The 24,382-nt window shown below is 44.6% G+C and overlaps 1 protein-coding gene across 1 annotated transcript in view; it reads right to left on the reverse strand.

Annotated features, from left to right (window-relative positions):
- Positions 1–587: 587 nt before the first annotated feature.
- Positions 588–24,382, reverse strand: part of USH2A (usherin) — a 686,658-nt gene continuing 662,863 nt past the window's right edge. Inside the window, 7 exon segments of the mRNA XM_025420646.3 lie at positions 588–1,408; positions 3,598–3,819; positions 10,038–10,282; positions 14,627–14,710; positions 16,294–16,470; positions 21,718–21,926; positions 22,748–22,986. Of these exon segments, the coding sequence (XP_025276431.3) occupies positions 1,319–1,408; positions 3,598–3,819; positions 10,038–10,282; positions 14,627–14,710; positions 16,294–16,470; positions 21,718–21,926; positions 22,748–22,986 (1,266 nt within the window). The 3' untranslated portion in view covers positions 588–1,318.

Consider the following 24,382-nt stretch of genomic DNA (forward strand, 5'->3'; position numbering starts at 1 on the left):
ATGTAGGAGACCTATAGATACAAAACAGCTTTCTGGAGTCATTCAGTAGACCTTTAAGAATAAGGAAGACAGGTTGTTGTTGTTGTTGTTGTTATATTGTTTTCCATGAAGAACAAACTAATACCTTTCATTTTATGTTGATGACTTGGGGAAAAAAATCTCCCTTGCTGTGGGACTTTCACCAACGACTAATCCAAATAGAGCAGGTGACAGAAATGGAAATTGGGACTATGGGATTTCATCAGCGCGTAGTGACCCTAGGGCTACAATAGTGAGTTCTCGAAGATGAAGGGGTACAGTAGAGTCCTAGACACATAGGCTATACGTGGGTGTGCTTATGAGCATCTTGTGTTTACATGGAAATGGTCACTTACAGGGCTTCAAAACTGGAAGGGACCCAAAAAGTTTCCTTTTTAAATTCCACAAAGGCTAATGAAATAATGCAAATAGAACAATGGTTTCCCAGTGGAAGACGCTAAATTGAAGATGTTGGTCGGTATTACTGGGTATTCAGCCAATTGACAGAGTTTTATGGAAAGTACTGGAGCTTCAACACCGTGTAAAATATGTGGGAAATAGCTCTTTCGGCCTTTTCAGAAGATTCATAAATGCAAGAACAGAGGTCTGTCAAAAGTTTGGTGGAAACTTTTTTTTTTTTAACTTTTTTTTTTCAATTAAGGTTGGTAAATATCCCTAAACATTGTCATTAAATTGAACTTTTCGTCCAGTGTGTCTCACCCAATGCAGTTTTTTTTTTTTCTTAACAGATTCATCTTGGCCTGAAACTAGGATTTTATTTTGTAGCTATGACCGTTAGAATTATTCTTGCAGGATCATGTCACTGCATGGGAATAAGGGGCCAAAAGGAGCAGCAGTGACATCCTCTCAGAAAAAAAAAAAAAAAAAAAAAAAGAAAGAAAAAAAAAACCCTGCTTTGTTTTAAACTAGTAACTACCCTTACTTGTAACAACTGTGGGCCAATTTGCAAGTGTCCCTAATTATTCATTTAACCAATGGAGTCACTGTTTGAGCCAAGTGAAAATTATATGCTTATGGAGCTTCCACAAAACAAGTATTTTCATACTGAGAGTACCCCTTATTTCAGATCACCAGAAAAGCACAGGCCTCTAAAAAGGAAGAACAATTTCAAAAACAATCCTTGTTTTTTTTTTTTTTTTTTTTTAAGGATTACAGAAAAAAAAAAAAAAAAAAAAAGCAATGGCTTTTCAGCATATGCGGTGTGTCGGTCAGTGACAACCCGAGAGGGAGGGAGTATGCAGCAGGCACTTCAGCTGTATGTCTTGCAAGGTTCCATCTCTCACAGGTGGGTGTCGGTGAACGTGGTGTGCTCCTTAGTCACAGAGCTGAAACCCTTGATGGCATTCATCAGGTCCTCTTCATCCACGTACTGAAAGAGAAGCCAATCGTCATTGGTTAGGACGTTCACTGTCAGTAGTGTTTGCCACTGATTGACAGTTCTGTCAATCCAATCTAAAAAGTGCTCAGAAATAAATAAATAAATAAATAAATAAATAAATAAATAAATAAATAAATAAATAAATAAAAAGTGCTCAGAAAGTATTTCGTTGAGGCTAATACCTGACGCTCAAAACTAAGCCGTGGCTTGACACTGCCCTTGTCTTAAGTTTGCCCTGTGGATAGGATCCCGTCACATGCACACATGAACCGTGGGCTGATCCAAAATGTCACTGGAGTGTTACTGCGTGCCATACCTTAACCTTTATAAGCCTCAGTTTTCTCATCTGTAAAGTGGGGAGATTATATTTTTTATATTTTATTTTATATTTGTGTGTTTTATATATGAACGCAGATATACTTAAGAGTTAGTTCAAAGGGCAAGCAGGAGACATGGAATGCATGCTGCTGTGCTCCGCTGCTTCCCACTCTCTCACTGCGTCTTGTGTTTATTGAATAGGGCTAGTAATATTACGTATAATGTTATAATGAGCAGATGGTTTTCCAAGCATTGGCAACGTCAAAAGCCTTCACTTAATTGCCCTGCACGTTGGCTACTGCAAGCAAAGTTGGCCATAGAGTTTAACAGTGAAGACTGGGGGCTCTGTAATCAAATGATGGTTTTAAGATCCCAATTCCATCGAAAAATTACTGTGTATCCTCGGGTAAGGACACACATGCATCTAAGCCCTCGATGTGTAATGTTGTCTCCTATCAACTTGCCATTGTGCGTGTCAAAGATGATCAATTAACAATCCCTTATGTTTCAACCTGATATAATTATTCCTGCCATTTAGAAACTTTGGGTCTGGAATGGAATCATGGAATTCCATAGCCATCACAATATCAAGCAGGCCCACAGTTTCAAAATGAATATTTTTCATTGTAATTGGGACCTGAAGCCAGGAAACCTGCTTTATTACTTCCCATTAGTTAGGAGTCTTCATGGAAGTCCTTGACTTTTTAGTGAAGGAGAAGTGAGAACTGAGATGAGTGGAAGGGTCCCAAAGCCTCCGAGGAGTAAGCGCGAGGGCTAGGTTCTTGGTTGGCTATCTCTACTAGCTCGCTGCCTCAGAGGAATGGTTCTCCAGTAGACGTCTCTAGGTAGTTGGCATAATGCAGAAGTTTGATGGTTGGTAGAAATGCTAGGATTTTGTCCATTTCAGCCTCTAAGGACTTAAATAAATATTACATAATAATGAGGTTAACTTTCAAAGAGTCGATTATCTGTATCCACTGGACTGAAATTATGAAAGGTGAAGTTCATAAACAGCAATATCTTTATCAGGATTTTCTAAGTTTTTTGGAAAAGAACCATGGAGCCTATTAAAAGAACTATTGGGATCCCTGGGTGGCGCAGCGGTTTAGCGCCTGCCTTTGGCCCAGGGCGTGATCCTGGAGACCCGGGATCGAATCCCACATCGGGCTCCCAGTGCATGGAGCCTGCTTCTCCCTCTGCCTGTGTCTCTGCCTCTCTCTCTCTCTCTCTCTGTGACTATCATAAATAAATAAAAATTAAAAATAAATAAAAGAACTATTATATCTCCTCTAACCACCAACCAGAAGGGAAAAGGTGATTTTTTTTTTTTTTTTTAGTTTTCTTTTTTTCTTTCTTTTAGGCCAATTCCAGTGTTCCCGGTCACCTTCTGCCTGTGTGTCTCTTCACTTACTCATAAATTCGTTTTCTGAGCATCTGTCGTACGCTCAAAGAATGAGACAAAGCTTCCACCCCCAGTTCATCAAACAGTTTGTAGTAATACTAGTAAAGTAGGTCATTACAAAATACATGGGCAAATGGTCAGAGTGCTGCAGGTGCTGTGAGGCAGCATCAAAGAAGTACAGAAAGCTCCATGTCACCTTTTCACCAGTATTCTGGAAGGTTGATCAAAGGCTCTGGAGGAGGGGCTCTAGGGTGGCTCAGCTAGTTGAGCCTCAGACTCTTGATTTTGGCTCAGGTCATGTTCTCAGAGTCATGAGATTGAGCCCCACTTTGGGCTCTGGGCTCAGTGGGGAATCTGCTGGAGATTCTCGCTCTCCCTCTTCTCCTCCCTCCACTCTCAAATAAATAAATCTTTTTTTTTTTTTTTTTTTTTAAGGCTCTGGATAAGGAAATCAACTCACCAGTCCACTATCGTGGCCCATGATGGTTTCCCACAGCGAGTCATCAACCAAGACTTTCTTGTCTTGAAGGTCCATGAGTTGGCTGACACTGCAGTGGAGAGAGCCTTGGGAATAGGTTTGGCTTATTTGGCTCTGACTTGGGATCCGAAGTACGGATATGCTCCGGTTGCTCCTAATACTGACGGGTGTCCCAGAGTGGGGGATTTTGGTATCGGCTAATCCCTGAAAAGAAAGTTGCTGTTGGTGAGCAATGTAAAGAAAATGGGTTTGAAATAAGACAGAAGACTGTGTGACACACATTGTCAATGAAGGGAACACTCCACATCCTCCTGCAGAACTTAGCTTCTCTAGAATATTGTGGTAAGAGTGAGATGATAAAGTCATATTAGACACCCAGTGTTCTTAGCACCTGGGGAGTTCATGCGCTAGTGCTTTGGCTCTTATGTCCGGTACACAAGGGCTTGCTGCATTGCAAAGTGGTTGGGGGAAGGAGATGGATGGTTGCGTTAACAAAGTAATCCCTTCATGGGTCACCACAGAGCTTGTCTTGAGATCTCTGCTTTCCCAGAGCAAAGTTAATAGTGATCTCTCATGGTTGCCAAATGAGCACGGCTGTATTAGATTTTTTTTTTTAATTTTTATTTATTTATAATAGTCACACAGAGAGAGAGAGAGGCAGAGACATAGGCAGAGGGAGAAGCAGGCTCCATGCACTGGGAGCCCGATGTGGGATTCGATCCCAGGTCTCCAGGGTTGCGCCCTGGGCCAAAGGCAGGCGCCAAACCGCTGCGCCACCCAGGGATCCCTGTATTAGATTTTTAAATTCCTGGATTTGCACAGGGAAGTGGACTCTTCCCACCTTCTCTTCTCATTCATATTCTTCTATTCATTATAAGATTCAGCCTTCAACATAAATCAGGTCTCGTATTAACGTCAGAAAGACAAAGGCACCATGTGATTAAAACCCAGAAGGTGCCGGGATACCTGGATGACTCAGTGGTTGGGCATTTGCCTTCGGCCCAGGGCATGATCCTGGAGTCCCAGGATCAAGTCCCACATGGGGCTCCTGGCATGGAAACTGCTTCTCCTTCTGCCTATGTATCTGCCTCTCTCTCTCTCTCTCTCTCTCTCTCTCTCTCTATGCCTATCATGAATAAATAAATAAGTCTTTAAAAGATTTTTAAAAAAATAAATAAAAAATAAAAATAAAAAAAATAAAAGAATCTAGAATGTGCCATGAGAAAACCTGGCTGCTGTAAACATCTGAGATTTGATTTAGCTGGACCAATCAATGAAATGTTCCTGCTTTTCCTTGTGCAGTCAACACATCATGCAAACGCTCATGCATTCATGCAGCACACAGAGGTACCTCAAAGTGCATGGTGTAACTTTTTAGGGTAACGTTGCTTGACACATCAGATATATCGGCCACAGAGTCAAACTGAGAACAGATGGGGAGGCACCAGTCAGTGTTTGGAACAAAGGAAATGACCATAACACAAATTCTTTGTTTCTCTAATGATCGCATAATCTTACAATCATTCTGAGATGCATCTCGGGGTCTATGTGTGTGTATATACGCACATCCTATATTTCTGCAACTAGAATCCCACAGTGAGTGGAATGTAACGGCTTAGTATTTAAAGTGAGTTCTATTGGCATTGCTTGTTTACCACTGCAGAGAACGAGAGGATCTGCAGACAAGTAAGGAAATTACAAGTACAGCCTAGGCTTGATCTTGAAAATGTTAACACATTACGAAAGCCTCTCTCATTCCCTGACACCTCTGCCCATTCTCCTCTTTTCGGAGTGGAGCCTAAAATCCTCTTGCCGGTACGTGTCTGGTGTCAGAGGGTATCTTACCTGTTCAGAGGACAGGAGTGCCTGGGACGGGGTCAAAGCAACACTGAGAGCAGAGCTTGTCGTGTGTGTGTATGTGTGTGTGTGTGTGTGTGTTTTGCAGGGATAGCTCTCATTGATCTACCCACGTGAAAAGAAAATCTGAGATACTGAGCAGGTGAATCCAGCTTGATCCTATTCAGAATCTTAGCCACGGATTCTGGAGCCCATGGACACCAGCAATGGCTCTTTATTTTGCTCTACTAATGCAAATTCTACTCTCTTTTGTTTGGCTACCCTTCACTAATAATATTCCAATTTTGAGAATGGTTTACTTTCAAAATTAAAATCAAAACAAAACAAACCAGAAGAAGGCTTGCAAGTCCACGCAAGGGCCGAGAGGTGTACAGACACTTTGGCAAGGCCCCAGGAACCCCACGCGGCCACACCAAACCTTACGTGAGCTCCAAGGGCCGGAAGTTGGAGCGCACCAGAGGCCGCAGGGCCAGCCGAGGCTACAAAAACTAACCCCAGATCCTGCCTTGTTATTAAAAAGATTTTGAATGCTAAAAAAAAAAAAAAAAAAAAAAAAAAAAAAAATTCAAATCCCTGGGTAGTCATACTGTCACCTGGGTAGGATTAATTTTGGATGTCAATGGGCTCTGGGAATACTGCCCAGGGGCCTGGGACACTCCAGATTGCACTTCTGCTCACCCTCCAGGACCTGTGACTAACACCCTCGATGCTGAAGACGAGCCAGTTTGGGGACCCAGAGCCTCCGGCAGCCAGCCAGCCCCCACCACTCCTTCCCCTCCTCCCACCTCACTTGGCCACTTAGCAAAAGTTAACCATTTGGGTGCCACTCTGCTTTTCCCCAGTGGTAAGGGGTACGTGGGAGTAGGGTGTGTCAGTTCTTTGGTCTGCTCATCCCGGTTGAACTCTATGGCTGGCGCCAGAGGCAGCCGGGCCTGGGTTCTGCAGGGACAATAAGGGCTTTTCAGCAGCCCCACGTGTTTTGTTTTTTAATTTTATTGTGGTAAGTACACTTAACCTGAGATCTACTCTCTTAACAGGTTAAGTGACAATACAGTATTGTTATCTTTAGGTACAATGTTGTGCAGCCCGATCTCTAGAACATCTTCATCTCGCATCCCTGAAACTTTATACCTTTTTTTAAACTCATTTATGGCTATTCTCAGACTTGACTGTGCATCTGACCTCCCAAGAACTGGTTGGACTAGCAGGATTCTCTGGTTTCTTTCTCAGAGATTCAGGTGTGATGCTGACACTGATAGTTCATGGACCTCACTCTGGCGGAACAAAGCTTGACAAGACTCATGAGAACCGTGAGCACAGGTACCATCCAGAATAACTTTCCATGGAAATGGTGCGATTTCTTCTTAATCCCGGTTAGCCAAGTGGACAAAACTAGATTCCTCCTTCTGAAGGATTATGAGGCAGAGGTGCCTGCCTGTGGGGTATGAGTCAAGAGACAGGAGATTTGATCACTGAAATGAGTTATAGACACTAATGGTATCTAGGGAGGTTTTCTTGGAAGCACACTTCATGTTATAGAGTAGATGTACCCAACAGAGCTCCAGAGTTTCCCTTCTGTGCTTTCCATGCACTCCGTATGCCCCAGGGTTGATTTATGTCCCCAGGCTAGCGAGGTCTCAGGTCTTCTGGGCCCTCCCATGCACTTCTGAACCCCAGAAGTGGTGGTGATTCTTTCTTCAGAGAGAGAGGAAGTTACTCTACAACAAGGGAAATCTTTAAAGTATCTGCTCTTCAGTGGGAACCTTCTGATGACTATATACTGAACAGCAGCACATGGATGGTGGTGTGAGTTGGCCACTCAGGACTCATTCCTTTCACAAATGTCTGTGGAATATCTATTAGATGCCAGGCACTGTTCTGAGTATTGAGGTACAACAGTCAATGATCCACAAAATCCCTGCCCTTGGGGAGCTCACATCTATTTGAGGAATCAGACAAACATATCTGCCGCAGTATGTTGTGATGGTTCAATGGAAAAGAGCAGACCAAGATGTTAGGGAATTTAATTTCACATGGAAGGGGAGGCGACATCTGTGCAGGAACCTGAATGAAGTGAGAGTGCCAGGCACTCAAGAGAAGAGCGAGAGCGATGGCACAGTGGGAGGGGCTTGGTGGGCTCAGGGGAGGAAGGAGGCTTGGAGAGCAAGGAGGGTGGGATGAGGTGTGGTTGGTGAGAGCTGAGGGCCAGATGATGGGGCGGGGGGGGGGGGGGGGGGGGGGGGGCACTGTGCTGGCTTCTCCACCACCAAGTCTCCGTGGCATGACTGTTCTGTGCCGCAGGCACAAAACCATGGTACTCAGAGGGGTGGCTGCCCCTTTGTGTCCCCACACTTCCACTACGTGGGCATGAGGTGGCTTTTCAGCATCTTAACCGCTGTTTGTGGCTGGGTCCTGGACAAGTGAAGAGATCTGGATGGCAGACAATGCAACAATTCACTCATTTCTATTTTTTAAAGTGTTGAAACTTAACCAGTTTCACCAGGTTTTGCGCTTGATTTTGGTGCTGCCGTGATATTGTGATTCATGATAAAGAGATATGTGGTCTTCAGCCCAGTTTCTGGCCCAGGGCTTCTGAAACCCTTGGAATTTCTTAAGAGATGAGAGCCACAAAGATGTCTTTTGTTATGTCAGGGAGGTGACTTTTGGAACCACCTAAGGATGGGGGCGGATTGTCAGCAGAACCAACCCTGTGATTGGAGGGTTGGGAAGTTGGGCCCCCCTCCACGTAGCCCCGCCCCCCACCTCCAGGGAGGGGAGACAGATGAAGGTTGAATTGGTAGCCAACCGCCAATGATTTAATCAACCACACCTAAAGGATAAAACCTCTACTGCGGGGTTCTAAGAACTTCCGAGCTGCTGAACACATGGAGGTTCTGGGAGGGTGACTTGCTCAGCAGGGTGTGAAAGCTCTGCACCACATCCCAAGCCTCACCCTACGCATCTCTTCCATCTGGCTGTTCCTGAGCTGTGCCCTTTTGCAATAAACTGGCAACCCAGTAAGAAGATGTTTCTCTGAGTTCTGTGAGCTGCTCTAGCAAATTAATAGATCCCAAGGAGGGGTCACTGGAAACTCCAGTCTGTAGCTGGTCAGAAGCGCTGCTGACAACCTGGACTCGTGATTGGTAGCTGAAGTTGGGGGGGGGGACAGTGTTATAGAACCGAACCCTTAACTTGATGCCTTTTCTCGGTAAGTAGAGTCAGACTTGAGTTGGGTTGTAGGACACCCAGCTGGTGTCAGAGAATTGCTCATTGTGGAAGAACCGCCCCCATCCCAACGTCGGAACTGGTGATCAGTGTTCAAGTGGCACAGGGTGGCCACTAGCGCAGCCTTTGTGCAAAGTGGAAGGAAGATTCCTCAGGCAGGTGTAGCCCATTGGATGCAAGGCTTGGAAAGAAGACTGGTGGGAATTAGAATTTGCAGCCTTTCCTCCTCCAGGTAGACACAGCCGCTCACCAGAGTGCGCCTTCACATTCAGTCACGTTTTACCCCTTGCACGAGTGCTCTGGGCCATGATCCCCCTGCACCACCACATGTGTGGCCTCACTCCCCAGACCTTTGCCTAACCTCCTGGTCTTGGCTGCAGGTGGTTGGGAGCTCTGAGGAGCCACTCAGGGGCTCATCCCCAGGGACCCAGGGGGTCAGAGCCAGGGGACAAACAGCACTGCTAGCATTTTAGTTTCTCCCTAGATCCCCTTTTTATTGCTAATTCTGCCACCGAGTTGCACAGTTACAGAACCTGTAAGTTCCCCAGGCGATTTCAGTATACAACTCTTCTCCACTATCCCCTGATTTATGGTGTTAGAGCAGACATTTTCATCCCTGTTTGCACCACAGGATCACTTTGGGAGTTAAAAAAAAAAGAATACCAGGGGCGCCTGGGTGGCTTAGTCAGTTAAGCAGCTGCCTTCAGCTCAGGTCATGATCCTGGGATCCTGGGACTGAGCCCCATGACAGGCTCCCTGCTGAGCAGGGGAGTCTGCTTCTCCCTCTCCCTCTGCCTGCTGCTCCCCCTCCATGTGCTCTCTCTCTGTTAAATAAAAAAAAATATTTTTTAAAAAACTAAAAAAAAAACTAAAAAAAAAAAAAAAAAAAAAAAAAAAGACCAATCCCAGTTTCACCCAAAAGCAATGAAATCTGAGTTTCTGGGGTAAGGCCCAGGCAGTGGCATTTTTAAAAACTTCCCCAGTGTCTTGTCCATTTGAGCTGCTCTAACAGAATCCCGTAGACTGAGTGGCTTATAAACCAGAGAAATTATTTCTCAAGTTCCAGAGGCGGGGAAGTCCAAGGTCAAGGTGCTGGCAAACGGGGTGTCCGGTAGGTGCCTGCTTCCTGGTTCATAGATGGGGGTCGTGTCTCCTTGCTGTGTCTTCACATGGAGAAGGGACAGGAAAGCTCTCTGGTGGCCTTCCATGGTCCCGTACTTTATCAAACATAACTGTTACCTAGTCCCTTGTTACCGTGACCCTGGACCTACTTCCCTCTAACTAAAGGCAAGTACTCTAGCCCAGTGGCCGGGAACCGGGGCCGGCCTTCAGAGACGTACCACATGGGTTTCCCCCGGCGGATAGACATTCAGCGGAGACATTCTCTTCTGAATAGGCACCAAGGGAGGCCTCTCTCTGATATACGGTTCCTTGTGGATTTTCCTTTGGAGTAGCAGAGACAGAAAAATGGCCAACAAGATCAGGCCTAGCACGGCCATTAACACGATGAACCATAACTCGTTGTAGAACTCGGTGCTTTTGCTCCCCGAGCCTCTCTTTTCTCCAGGAGTTGTCAGAACCAGGCCTGCAAAACCCAGGGACAGAAAAGGGAAGTGTTATTGCAGAGGGCGACTTTGGGATCCCTTGCCCTGCTTGTCTGATGGTAAATTGGAAGGGGGTTCAAAGCAGTTTGTCTCGTGGGTGCTTGTTTGGACTTGTGTTCGGGCCCGCACGACGGTGTGGTGTGTCCAGGGAGGAGCTTACAGCCCTCCGGAGGCCCCCCCTGACGCTCCTGACAGTGGAAAGGCGTGGGGAGGGGATGACGGGACTTTCCAAGGGGGAGACCAAGTAACCTTGAGGAACGCCTGCTCCGAGAGCACATCCTTCCTGGGGCAGTGGGCTCCTAGGAAGGCGCCAGCCTAGACTGCTGCTGCTTGCAGGGAACCTACTGGATACACGGGCAACGCTGAGGATCCAGGGTCCCCTTGCTTCACGCAGCAGCCCTGTTCCCAGGAGGTTTTGTGCAAACATGATTAGAAACACCAGATCCAGGGGCACCTGGAGGGGGGCGCTCAGTGGCTGCCTTTGGCTCAGAGTGTGATCCCAGGGTCCTGGGATCGAGTCCCACATGGGGCTCCCTGCGGGAAGCCTGTTTCTCCCTCTGCCTGGGTCTCTGCCTTTCTCTGTGTCTCTCATGAATAAATGAAATCTTAAAAAAAGAAAGACAAGAAACACCAGATCCTATTTTCTACTGTGATGTAAGCAGCCTGTGTTTGCCAACATGTTGTCCTTATAGGTCTTGTACCCGGGCCTCCCTGCCACTTAGCGAAAGCTCTGCAAGTCATCCCTCCAGCACCCTCAGAGAGATTCCTCTGGAAAGCAATCCTTTGGCAATAGGACCACTTACTCTTGCTTTCTGTTCAAGTGTTGAGAGTTCAGTCGATGTGCTTCTCTGCACACGAGGCCGAGAACAGGACCTCCCATCGAATGAGCATGTACTTAACCCAGTGTCGGGCCCCGGGCCCAGGGAGTGGGGTGCAGCCCAGCTCTCAGGTCTGTGGAAGGAGCCGGGCAGACAGGAGGGAGGCTCACAGGGCTCGCTGCCCAGCAGCATCAAGCAGGGAAATGGAGCAAGGAGGAGCCGGGGCAGGGCCTCAGAGACCATCCAGCCCGGCCGCTTGCTGGGGCTGCTGGCTAGGATGTCACGGGAGGTTACTCAAGTAAGAGGGCTGCACGGTATCCGCAGAAGGGAGGCCACGAAGGGACAGAAGCAGCGGAGAAATGTGTTTTGTTTTGCAGAACGAACAGTTCCAGCCCAGGGAACAGCCAAGCAGGTGTTCCACCTGGGAGCCCCTGGCTAGCTGCGCCTCGCCCGACAGCCCCTTACGGGAGCCAGCCGGGGCAGGACTGGACGGGGACCAGCACAGACGCCCCCCTGCGTTGTCCTCAAGTTGTCTTCAGCTCCTCATCATACTCAGGTCTCTTCCTGCAGGTGCAGTTTTTTAAAAGTACGACGTTTGCCCTAGCATGTTGATGTGCTAGGTGTGTGGGACTGAACCTAAGGGCCTCTGTGAGGCCCCTCCCTGCCCCTGCCCCCCTAGAAGACTCAACAAAAGCTTCCTGAGCTCATCCCAGGGGGAGACAGAGCTTTCTCCCTGTCTTCTTACTCTTGATTTTATTTATTCATGAGAGACACAGAGAGAGGCAGAGACACAGGCAGAGGGAGAAACAGGTTCCCTGCGGGGAGCCCCATGTGGGACTTGATCCTGGGACTCCAGGATCACGACCTGAGCCAAAGGCAGACGCTCCACTGCTGAGCCACCCAGGTGCCCCTCCTGTCTTCTTACTCGTAACAAATAACACAAAGTTCTTTGCTTTTAACACTTCCTCTGGGTATACTCCATTCCATGTACCCCAAGTGGCGAACCCTTGACTGACTGGGGTCACAGGGTAGGCTCAGAAGCCAGTGGATCCATGCAACAGTCATGCAGGCTGGTGTGCGCTGTGAGCCCGAGCTGCTCTTCGTGGCCCAGGGGAAGGTGGGCAAACAGACCCAGTGGCAACAACCTATTCACTCCTTGTGCAAAGTCCCCGTCTGCAGCACCTCAAGCACGAGGTGGGCCTGCTGGACACTTCACACCCACGTTTGCAGTGGAAAGGAAGGGGACGGCTTCAGAGTTGGGGTGAAAGGAAGAGAAGTGACTGAGACTGTATTTCAAGCTCCCTAAGAGGAGCGGCACAACTTTGGTAGCCCTAATTCCACTTCTGACAGCTCTGTGGTGAAAGAAGTCAGTCAGCCTGCCTCTCTGGGCCCCTGCTTCCCCATGTCTACAGTAGAGAGTCGGAGTCAAAGCTCTGCCGAGTTCCAGCAGGTAGGAATTCCCCTAATTAGGAATCGATGCGTGTTGTTTGAATGAAAACACCCAACATCCTTGGTTATTTGCTGGAAAAGCTGAATTTCCTCTGCGTGGCATAGGGCTATAAGCCCAGAAACAGATCTGATGGACCCAGTGGGCCCCTTGCTTGGGAGGACACAAGGGAACGTAGGGCAGGCTGCCTGAGGGAAGGCGCAGAAAGAAAACAGCCCTCGGAACAGGAGGAGGGAAATGAGGATCGCCAGACTTATGTGCTCCAAGGCTGCCTCAGGCAAGGGAACAGGAGCATTTGAAAAGTTACATCATAAAATCAAAACTGACTATGGGTATTAGTAGGACAATCCATCTTGGAATCTTTCATAACTTCTCACTGTCCTCAGTGTTCCTTCTCTCCTCAATGGAAACCTCATTCTGTATTCAGGAACCGAATACAGACTTCCCCTCTCTTATGGATGGAGATCTTAAAATCAGGGTGGTGTGTCTTTCTCCCTTCTTGTTTTTCTTTTCAAAGTCCCTTTGATTTTAAGGGAGGGACTCCACTCATTAAATGGGAGCTTCAGGGCCAGGATAGGAAACTCTAGTAGCTGAGCCTCTACTTCAAAGAAAAACCCAAGTGGTGTCCAAGGAGATCCCTCCCAGTGAACTGCCTGCCTCAGGGAAGATGTACATCCCCCTGACCCCACAGACTGGACTGGCCGGATCTGGAGATGGCTCTGGAGATGGCTCGGTCTAGGTGATGCGGTTTTACTCAACTTGTGATCCTGGTTCCCTGAGTCAGAATCACTGGGCAGGGCTTGTTTATTATTTACTTTCCAATTTTTAAAATCTGATTAGAGTTGACACACAATGTTATGGGCAGGGCTTGTTGAAGGAGCGGATTGCTGTGCCCTACTGATTCTTGATGTCCTCCAGGGACCTGGGGGACCATATAACAAACAAGCACACTGAGATGATTCTTAGGACGCTTAAATTTGAGAACCACTGCTCATGAAAAAGTACGGGGCCAGGAGTCAGCAGAGAAACCACATTCAAATTCTCATCCTAGCAATGAGCATTTTTGGGTAAGTTCTGATGTCCCTCAGACCTCTGTTGGCCCACTCGTGGAAACACTGGAGTTGCTAAAAGAACACCAGGTAAAGTCTACTGTGTCCCACAGCTGCTATGAAACGAAATGAGATAGACTCTGTGGAGGGAATTGTGTTAAGTATTGTTAAAAAAAAAAAAATTGTACATGGCACCCAGACATGTAAAGTCTGGAATCCTAGAATAATACCTATATATATTTTTTTAGTGATTGAAATTATCCTTGATAACAATATATATATGTTTACCTGTGTTAGAATTTTTGGACATTTGTATTTAAAAAAGAACCCCTAACGATACATGCATACTAATTTGATAGAACATTGGTTCCTGGCATCTAAAATAGGGTATCAGTCCCAATTCTGTTCTAATAGAAAAGATCTGGTGTTTCTCTAACTTGCCCTTTAAAATTGTAAAGTATTACACATGTTGGATCCAAAGATTGTACGTAGAACTCAATTTAAAAGATGCTCCATAAAAATTACAATTTCATCTTTTCAGCTGGATTACTTGGTAATAACAATCAGTCATAATCTTTTACAGAGAATACAAGAGAGACATCTCCCCAATTCACCATTTTAGGCTCTGGATCTGTAATATTATCTCTATGATCCACATAAATTGGCATTAGAGCATTTTCTCTCTTCCTCTGATCTCTTTTCTCTGACTTCCTCTATAAATCACTTTTTTGGTAAACAAAGTTGTTTAGCTTTTTTACTGACAGAATTGTGGGTAGGAGAGAGTTTAGCCTTATCTCTCTGTGTCTATGATTCAGTGATTTGGTACCACATGTCCTAATTCCTCGCCTAATGTAATGAGGCATGGGAATGTCTAAAAAAATCTTATATTTAACACAGTTCCTCCCATATAGTCTATAGTACATGAGCGCAGAGATGTATAAGCAAACACGCTTGCTTCTTTAGAAAAATAAATAGATTCTATACTACATATAATATGAGCTAAATGTTTACCAAATCCCGTAGAGGTATCATATTGGACCACGGGTGTCTTAACGCTTCCTTCATCTGTGGTGCAGATGATCTGGAAAAAGAAGGCTGGAAGAAAGTACATGACTCAGTCACTCGACACCTACAAAGACCGAGTAGACTTCTAGAAGAGCAATGTGTCACAGCATGGAAAAGCCTGAAAACAGTTTTCCAGCACAAATTGTGAGGTTTTTATCTAATACGCAAACTTATTTCTAACATTAAAATTATGAAGAAAAAATAGCTATCATTAGTGTAACAACTGTATGTATCTATAAGTAAAAGAACTAAAGAAGCTGAGGGCTTATAGACCAAAAAAGAAAAAAAAATGTATTAGAAAAGGATAATACACAGTGTATCTTGTTCTGTCATGGTCTAAACCCGCTCCTTCAAAAAGGTACAGGTGCACTTTACACTATGTGACCCAAAGTTTCTTTCTAAGCAGGAGAGCTCAAACAGGGTCTTACAAATCAAATGGTCTAACTACTTCTTTCAATAGCTGGGAACCTGCAGGAAGAACTCTTGTTCGGCCACACAGATGGTCAGAGGCCTGCCCATGAATAGAACCCAGATCTCCCGACCACGGGGCCATCTGCTCATCACATTGGCTGCTGAGGTGACTGAGAACTGTGACCATGGAAATGTGTAGCCGAATTATAAAAATGCCGTTGATAAACTTCAAATACTATAAGTGCAATGCTGGCACTCACTGCTAATCTGCACTTTTAACCAAAATAAATATTCTTTTCAAGGAAATTAAAAAAAAAAAAAAAGAAGTCCACTAATGACTTCACTTTATAAGTCCAGAGTGCTTAACATGCCTTCACACCTATGGGTCCCATGGCCACACTAGTCATTAGAAAATACTTAATACGGGGGCACCCGGTTGCTCAGTTGGTTAAGCACCAGATTCTTGGTTTTGCCTCATGTCATGATCTCGGGGTCCTGAGATGAAGCCCCACGTAGGGCTCCACGTTCAGCATGAAGTCGGCTTGAGATACGCTCTCTCCCTCTGCCCACTCCTCCTTCTGCTCATGCTCTCTCACACAAAAATAAATAAATTCTTAAAAAACAAAACAAAACAACTTAGTATCTTGTAAAGCTTTTTCTCATTTCAGTTTAAAAAAACAGACAAACAGAAGAAGAACATGTAATAAAACAGGGAGAAAGAGTTTGGTTTTCGAAGGCAAAGGACTGTTGTTTGAGGAATGGATACTGAGGTCCATTAAGGAAAACCCTCACTCAGGACCCTATAGAGTTGGAGATGCTCATTGACTGTTCAGTCTCCATTTGGAGGCCATGGATGCATCAAGAAAATATCTGAATTCCCTGAAAGTGCATGATTTCAGGATACTCCTTGACACTTCGTGAGTGCTCTTTCTCTTATGGTGCCAGGCCTGCACTCTTGTTGCTTCTTGGGGACCCTCAAGGCACAGAGAGCAGCATTCTCCCTCCATCTGTGTCCTAATGGCAACTCATCAAGCTGCAAATGGGAAGGGAAATCTTATTTACTGAGAGCTGCAACTTTTCCACAAGAAGTAGCCACTTACACCAAGACATTTTAATGGTGAACACCTGCTGGCCACCTTTCAGATGGAATATCAGACGGGGACCCAGAGTTCCCGACTATGAAATGGGGGTCAGAAACTAACTTTTGTCTGCCGTCCTGGGTATGTAGAGGGTGGTGTCGAAGCCACTGTACACACGCTGGCCTCCATCCATCACCACAAACTCCTTCAGCGGGCCGTTCAGAAGGAAAGAGCCACTCCAGTCTACACGCACCAGAGACAAATTGCTGTCCACCAAGAATGGGGCTCGGTATTGGGGCACTGTTGGGAGAAAGTTGTATGTTTTAAAAATGGTTACCTCGGAGTATGAATGTGTATGTATGTCTTTTATTTTTTTTTAAACATGCCCCCCCCACCCCTAAACTAGCATTGTTGGAGCCCTTCCTATTTTCCTTAGTATTTTGAAGAAAAAAAAAAACTGGCATGGGGAAGTGGAAAGAAAACCAATGGGAACGTGTGAAATGCTTTCTCAGCAGCGTTGCACCTGCTTCCTGCACCCCCCCCAACAAAAAAAAAATCAATGGAGAGCAGTGTTTTACGAAATAAAACTATTAGCATACAACGGTTGTGCTTACCAACATAACCCTGGAACTCATATTTTGTTGCATTTTCCCTCTTTTAATGGGTAAAGTATCCTTAACACTATTAACTACAGTAGATTGCTATTTCTCATATCGAATCAATATTTATTGCTACAAAGCCCCAAGGACTAGATGAAGTTAATATATTTTTTTTTTGCCAAACTAAACTGCTTAGATGGTGAATTATGTCCTTTTGGCACCCATTTATTTTTAAAGCTTTTTCTTGAACCGTTAGTTTGTTTTCTAAGATAGTTAAAAAGCCTTGCAAATAGCAATTCGACTATAATAATTCATTGCCCTGACTAATCAATCAATAGCATAGTACATTAGTATATAATCAAGTTCACGTCTCCTAAGTATTATATCAGATACAGAAGCGACTTGGTGTGCATTTTACAGACGTGTTCTCTTTCCATTTTTCAGCTTCCTACTAAAACAAAAGAAAAACAGTCCTTAACTGAGTCTCATCTTTTAAATGAATAATTTTTGCAGAAACAAATGAAGCGTTACCATATCATCTTGTCAAGTCAGAAGAGATTTATTTCATGAGATCTTGTTTTCTCCAAAATAATCAATACATTTGTAGCAGCATTAAGATCCATCTATATACTAAATTGGCTTTTAAGAAAAGAAAAAAGGGAGTGGTAGAAATAAATTGGGTATCCTTTTTTCTTTAGAAATTAAACCCATCTGCTGCTGATGTTAGGAAATATAACCAAATAAGGAATAATTATATTTTGGTGATCCCAGAATTTAAGCACAGGACAACCTTGATTCTTATTTTTCAAAATAAGATATTTTTTAAAAGCCATAAGAAAATATTTCTGCAAATACTAAAACAAGAGCTATAAGACCCTCTTTAAATATCTGTTTTTCCAACTCAAATTTTGCCTAATATCACAATGGAATATACTGTTGTATTTGTGATTTCCCCCTGTTACTTAATTCAGATTTCCAGGCCTCCCCTGCATCATAACAGTGCAAATAAAGGGGAGGCTTGTAAATAGTATGGAAGTAGAAAGATTGGATCTTTATTTGTCCTGTAGGACATGGAGATCTTCTAGAGGAAAGAGTGGTTAAACAATCAAAACTACCGAGAAAAATGGATTTGGAGACTGAGCAAATGGGAACAGTGACTATGCCTTTTGCACTTGGTGTGTTTAATCTCATTTAATCTTCGGGATTCCTGGGTGGCGCATCCCTGCCTTTGGCCCAGGGCACGATCCTGGAGACCGGGGATCAAATCCCACGTCGGGCTCCCGGTGCATGGAGCCTGCTTCTCCCTCTGCCTATGTCTCTGCCTCTCTCTCTGACTATCATAAATAAATAAAATTTAAAAAAAATCTCATTTAATCTTCAAAACAATCCTGCAAGAATTCGTTCCTAATTCTTCAGGTTCAGAGAAGCCAAATAACTTGCTTAATAACTGTTGCTGATTAGGAGACCAAGGATCTGAACCCATACCTGCCAACCGTAAAGCCCATGTTGTTTGTTATAACCTCAGTCCCACATTTTCCTTATAGAAACCTAGAATTGTTTTCAGCATTTTGGAGACAGGCTTCCAGAAGGTAGTCTGCTATCTTCCTGATACTGGCCTCACTGAAATGAATTATTTTCTTGTGTCACCACCACTCAGCTCTCTGCCTCTGGGTTTTGTCTGCAGGGTGAGTGGCTGATCCTGATCTGTTGGGGACCCCCGGGGCCAGATGCCCTTGCAACCCTGCTCCCCGGTTACAATTAGACAGTAGACATTGAGAATCTGCACACTTTGCTTGGATCATGGCATGAGTGACAAAGAATGCCAGCACTTAAACGTGAAAAGTTTTGGGTGTGTTCACTCACTCGTTAAACAACACATGTTGGGTGTCTAAACACGCTGCCCAGGCTGGAGGCAAAATGGAGAAAGTGAGGACTGCAGGTGGAGCAGGTGAGGAGGAAAGATGCCAGCTGTGTCTGGGGCTGTCGCATCTGGGCAGAGGTGAGGAAGTGGGGTGTGGGTGTGGGGTCTGGGTTCCAGAGTGGAGGACTCGGGTAGCAGGTGAGCATCTGGGAGTCAGCCTTTGGAGCTGAAGCCTTGGCATAGATGAACTAACTCCCAAAGAGGGAAAGTGAGAGGAGGGAAGGGGGTGGAGAAGGTTGGGGCTGAACAGGAAGAGCCGGGTTGGTGTAAGATCAACAACAAATTGACTCAAACTGAGTATCCAGAGGCAGAAGGGAGACCAGGGGACACTTAGGAAAAACCAGGGGGACTGCTTTTTAGTTTTTTATTTAAATTCAATTTAGTTTTAGGGGTAGAATTTAGTGATTCGCCAGTTACATGTAACCCCAATGCTCATCCCATCACGTGTCTCCTGAATGCCCATCACCCAGTTACCCCATCCCCCAACCCCCAGCAACCCTCAGTTTGTTTCCTAGAGTTAAGGGTCTCATGGTTTGCCTGTCTCTTTGTTTTCATCTTATTTTTTCCTTCCCTTTAGGGGAACTGCTTTTTAAAAAAAGACTGAGGGTTCCACTGCCTTAAATGTTTCCGAGAAGCCAAGAAGGGTGAAAAAATGCCCCCTGGATCGTCCCTCTGGGGTCCAAGGGCAAACTTAGGAAGAGATTTTCATGCAGGATGGGGTGGAAATCAGTCCCGTGGAAGTTAAAGGGTAAATGGGGAGAAAGACAAGGGGCCAAGCACATGAAGAGGGTTCTTCAGATAAGTTCTGCTGTGAAGGGAGGAATGTGGCAGTGAACAGAGGGGACAGGTTAGAGAGAAACAACCTGGACTCTAACCCGGGTTCACTGAAGGCTGCAGAGAGGAGGATGGTCAGCAGCCAAGAGGGTGCTTGCTATTCAAGGCACAAGAGGTGGGATTGTTTCAGGTACAAGAACTACCCTTCCTCGTTGCAGGAGGAAATAAAACCCATTGCAGGTGGGCACAGAGGTCTGGGGTGGGAAGGGGGCAAACTACTGACTGGTGACTTCTCTGACCCTGGTGAATTCAGAGGCAAGGAGTTCTGCAGAGAATGTAGGGAAGGGCGAGTGAGGGGATGGGCATGTTTGGGGGGAGGGTGGGAGGCTCTGGGAAGTCTGAGGAGGGTGGGGAAGGTCTGAAATCTTTATTCCAGTGTAACATGGTGGTACTGAGGGTGCTGCTGAGCTGGGTGGTCATGAATTTACAGTAATAGTTCCACTTCCGAGGGTGGAAACTGGGAGGTGACTTCAGCTCTGGCTTTGGTTTGGGGAGGCTTCATGGTCCAGTTCCCAGATCCTCCATTTGGATTCTGGTCTATGTGAACAGTATCTTGGAATTGTAGTGTCTGGTCCCCAGTCCCACTTCATTTTTCTCTTCTGTACATTTGGACAATCGCCCTTACTTTATCGGCTTGTGATGAGAATTATTTGTAAAGTCCTTGAACAGTGCGAGGAACAAGCAAGTCCTCTCTAAGACTGACCTGTTGCTAACATCCTTCCATGTTGCTCAGTCACATGAAGATCTTTGTTTGAGGCACTGGACGTTCATGAATGTATGACTCTTACTTTAAAAACTGCCAATGCCAAATACTGAAGATGAGATTATGATTTGATATAATGTGGCTGGGAAGCCAACTTGCAATAAGTATTCAAAGCCTTAAAATATTAAAATACTTGATGTAGTAAATTCCATTGTTGAAATTTAATTTGAAGATAATCAGACATTCAAAGACCGGTTCCCAAAGAAATTTCTCACCATATTTATAAAGAAAAGTATTACAACAACTAAAATGCCCAACCAATTCATTGGATGAAAATTATATAGCCATTCAACGTGGTGGCTAAAGCCTTTTTAATGTCATGGGAAATGCAAATAAAATAAAATCACATCAAGTTTAAAAAGCAGACTATGAAATTTTCATTAGAGTATGATCTCAGCCACATAATAGAAACTGCATGAGAAAAGGATTAAAGGAATAAATTATGGCAAAACACTAATGTGATTGCCTCTGGGTGGTGGGATTATAAGCAGGACTGGCTTTACGGGTGTGTGAATTGCAGAGCTAGCTGCACAGGGCCCCTCACATAAAAGAGTCATGAACTTAGTTTGATGTTCTACTGTCTTGAAATTCTTAATGATTTATGAATAAGGGGCCCTGTAGCTTTATTTTCCACTGGGCCCTGCAAATGATGTAGCTGGTTCTGATTGTAAGTACTAATTTTATTAATACTTTTTATATTTGTTATTTTTAAAAGTTTATTTAAGTCATCTCTACACCCAACATAGGGCTTGAACTCATGACCCGGAGATCAGGAGCCAATGTTCTTCTGACCGAGCCAGCCAGGCACCCTGTTTTTGTATTTGTCATTTTTAAACAATAGACATATCTACCTTATAAATTCTGCAAAGAAGTTATTTTATAGAGATCGGAGGAGGCTCCAATTAATTAGTTAATTGCTCTTCTGCTTTTCTTGACAGTGCTGTATCTCAATGCTTTCTGGATTATGCCATGCCATGTAATTTGAAAAGAAAGGGAGTGGTGAATGAATGAATGAATGAAAGAATGAAAGAAAGAAAGAAAGAAAGAAAGAAAGAAAGAAAGAAAGAAAGAAAGAAAGAAAGAAACAAGAAAGAGAAGAAAAGAAAGAAAGAAGAAAAAAGAAATCATCTCAAGTCTCAAATGTTTGTCTATGTTCATCCTACCCATGGATTGTTCAATTTCCACTAAATTGGTTTTCACCCCTATTGCTACATGAAAAATCTTCTTCAATATCTCTTAACCTCCATATTATTAAACACAATAGGCATTTTTTCCCCAATAGTCATCTTCCTTGATGTCTCGGTAGCACTCAGTGCAGCTGAATACTCGCTCAATCCCTTCAAAAAGTCCATTTCCCTACTTTTCATAACGAGGGGCCCCTGGCTGCCCGCCTACCTCTCTGGCTGATGGTGGCCGCCACTTGTACTCACATTCTCTTTGGGTGGTGAAGCTGATCCATTCAGAGGCCGTGCTGCCCACCTCGTTGTGGGCCAGCACTCTCAGTTTGTAGGTGGTGTAGGGCTGGAGGCCCTCTAGGCTGGCTGTCTGCCCCAGCCCCGAGTACTTTGTCTCTGCTTGGCTGGGAGCACATGGAGCTGCTAAATCGGGAGGGCAAGCCACGTGGAGTTGAAGCTCATAGCTAGAAGGAGAAAGCAGGCAGTAAGATTAGTTTAACCTTCTTTTGAAATGGAGTATATATTCTGTGAGGAGACATTTGGTGTTCATGGAACCACAAGCTCTTTATGACTTCCATTTGTGTGAAACTGCTCTCAGAAACACTTTATTTAACGTCATTCAAAGTGAGCAGGAGATGTAACCAGAGAAGTGGGAAGAGAAGTCACATGTGTACGTATGTTGCTGTCTGGCCAGCAACTAGCAATTCTTATTAGTAGAGATAAGAGATTTCTCTCTTTTCAGAGAAGAGTGATAAACTTTTTCTCCTCTGTTGAAAATAAAGAATATCTTTTTTTTGTTGTTGTTGTTAAAACAAGTGAATAAAAACCAATCAACCAACAAAGAACAAAACAAAATAGTATCTTTTTGTCCAGATTATTTTGAGTGAAATACCTTCTTTGTTTTTCTAAACAGTGGTTTGTTACAACATTTTAAATTAGATCAAGGAAATTCTGATTTAACCACAGATGCTTCCTATGTTCCAGCTGAGGCCTATAGAATGAATAATTCCAGGGAACCACGAGGAGGAGTCTATTCTTTCAATGAATGCAAACACATTGCACCATCTTTCCTATTTAAGGGCAATTTGGTTGTTCGTTTTTCTATTTAGTTGATTTTATGATTTAAGCACTTTGTAGGGAACATTACAGCTCAAATCAATTTACTTGTCTATTTTGCCATAGGTATTTGCTTAAGAAACAAGTCTTCCTTAGGTAGTGCTGGGTAGCTACAAGTCTGTGCGCATGTCTTATTTTGGCGTGTTCATCCTTTTGTCTGGCCCACTACCTTTGAATGACACCATTGGGCAACAGGGGTGGGCTCCACTGGAAGGAAGCTGTCCTTGAGGACAGCATCTGGATTTGGGGAGAGGACAGTCCCGAGGGTGGAGCTGGATGAGTTCTCAGCTCTGCCGTTGGCCCTTTGCTGCAACAATTGAAGCAAGTGCAGGCTTCCACCCCAATGGAGTACGTGGTGAAGGGCTGTAGGCCGTGAAGAGTCTGCTGGGTAGCCGTGCCTTCAGACAGCTGTAGGAAGACAGAAAACACTACGTGAGGCAGGGTCCCAGCTCACAGACAACTCTTAAATGTTCGTCATGTATCCCACCTCTTATAAAGGGAATGCCATGCTCCATCCCCTGGGAGAGGCACCAGAGCATTTAGTATAGCATTTACCCTCAAGGAATTGACAATCTCCTTGGTGAGGCATAACTTAATTGTGCAAAAAAATGTAATGACATTATAGTTAGGTGTCTGAGGTAACAGGATAGAAATCATAAGGCACAATATTGTTTATCCCCATAGATACTAGAATATGGCATAAAACAGGCAATATGTATATATTTTTTAAAGATTTATTTGAGAGAGACAGAGAGAGTGCGTAAGAAAGAGGGGCAGAGGGAGAGCGAGAGGGAGACAGAATCCCAAGCAGACTTCACACTGCGCACAGAGCCTTAGGCAGGGCTTGACTTCACGATCCTGATCATGACTTGAGCCAAAACTTGATCAAGTCAGACACCCAGCAAAATATATATATTTTACAATTTTTATTTAAATTCCAGTTAGTCAACAGACAGTGTCATATTAGTTTCAGGTGTACAATTTAGTGATTCACCACCTCCATACAATGCCTGGTGCGCATCACAGGAAGTGCACCCCTTGATCCCCATCACCTATTTAACCCATCCTCCCATCCACTTCCTCTCTAGGAGTTTGTTCTCTATCACTAAAAGTCTGGAGGCACCCAGGTGGCTCAGTTGGTTAAGTGTCTGCCTTCGGCTCAGGTCATGATCCCGGGGTCCTGGGATCAAGCCCCACATCAAGCTTCCTCTCGGCAGGGAGTCTGCTTGTCTCTCTCCCTCTGCCGCTCCCCTGCTCAGGCTTGCTTTCTCTGTCTCTCTCAAATAAACAAATAAAATTTATAATTAAGAGTCTGTTTCTTGGTTTGCCTCTCCTTCTTTCCCTTATGTTTCTTAAATTCCACATATGAGTGAAATCATATGGTATTTGTCTTTTTCTAACTGACTTATTCCACTTTGCATAATACTCTCTAGGTCCATCCATGTCATTGCCAATGGCAAAATTTCATTCTTTTTTATGGCTGAATCAATTCCATTGTATATGTGTGTGTGTGTATATATATATATATATACACACACACACACACACACACACATATGTATTACATCTTCTTTATCCATTAATCAGAGACACACAGAGAGAGGGAGAGACATAGAGGGAGAAGCAGGCTCCCTGCAGGGAGCCCGATGTGGGACTCAATCCCAGGACCCCGGGATCATGCTCTGAGCTAAAGGCAGATACTTAACCACTGAGCCACTCAGATGTTCCTCTTTCCATAATTTAGCTATTATAGATAATGCTGTTATAAATATTGGGCTGCATGTGTCCCTTCAAATTAGTTTTT

Source organism: Canis lupus, chromosome 38 (genome assembly GCF_003254725.2).
Source record: "Canis lupus dingo isolate Sandy chromosome 38, ASM325472v2, whole genome shotgun sequence".
Taxonomy (NCBI): Eukaryota; Metazoa; Chordata; class Mammalia; order Carnivora; family Canidae; genus Canis; species Canis lupus.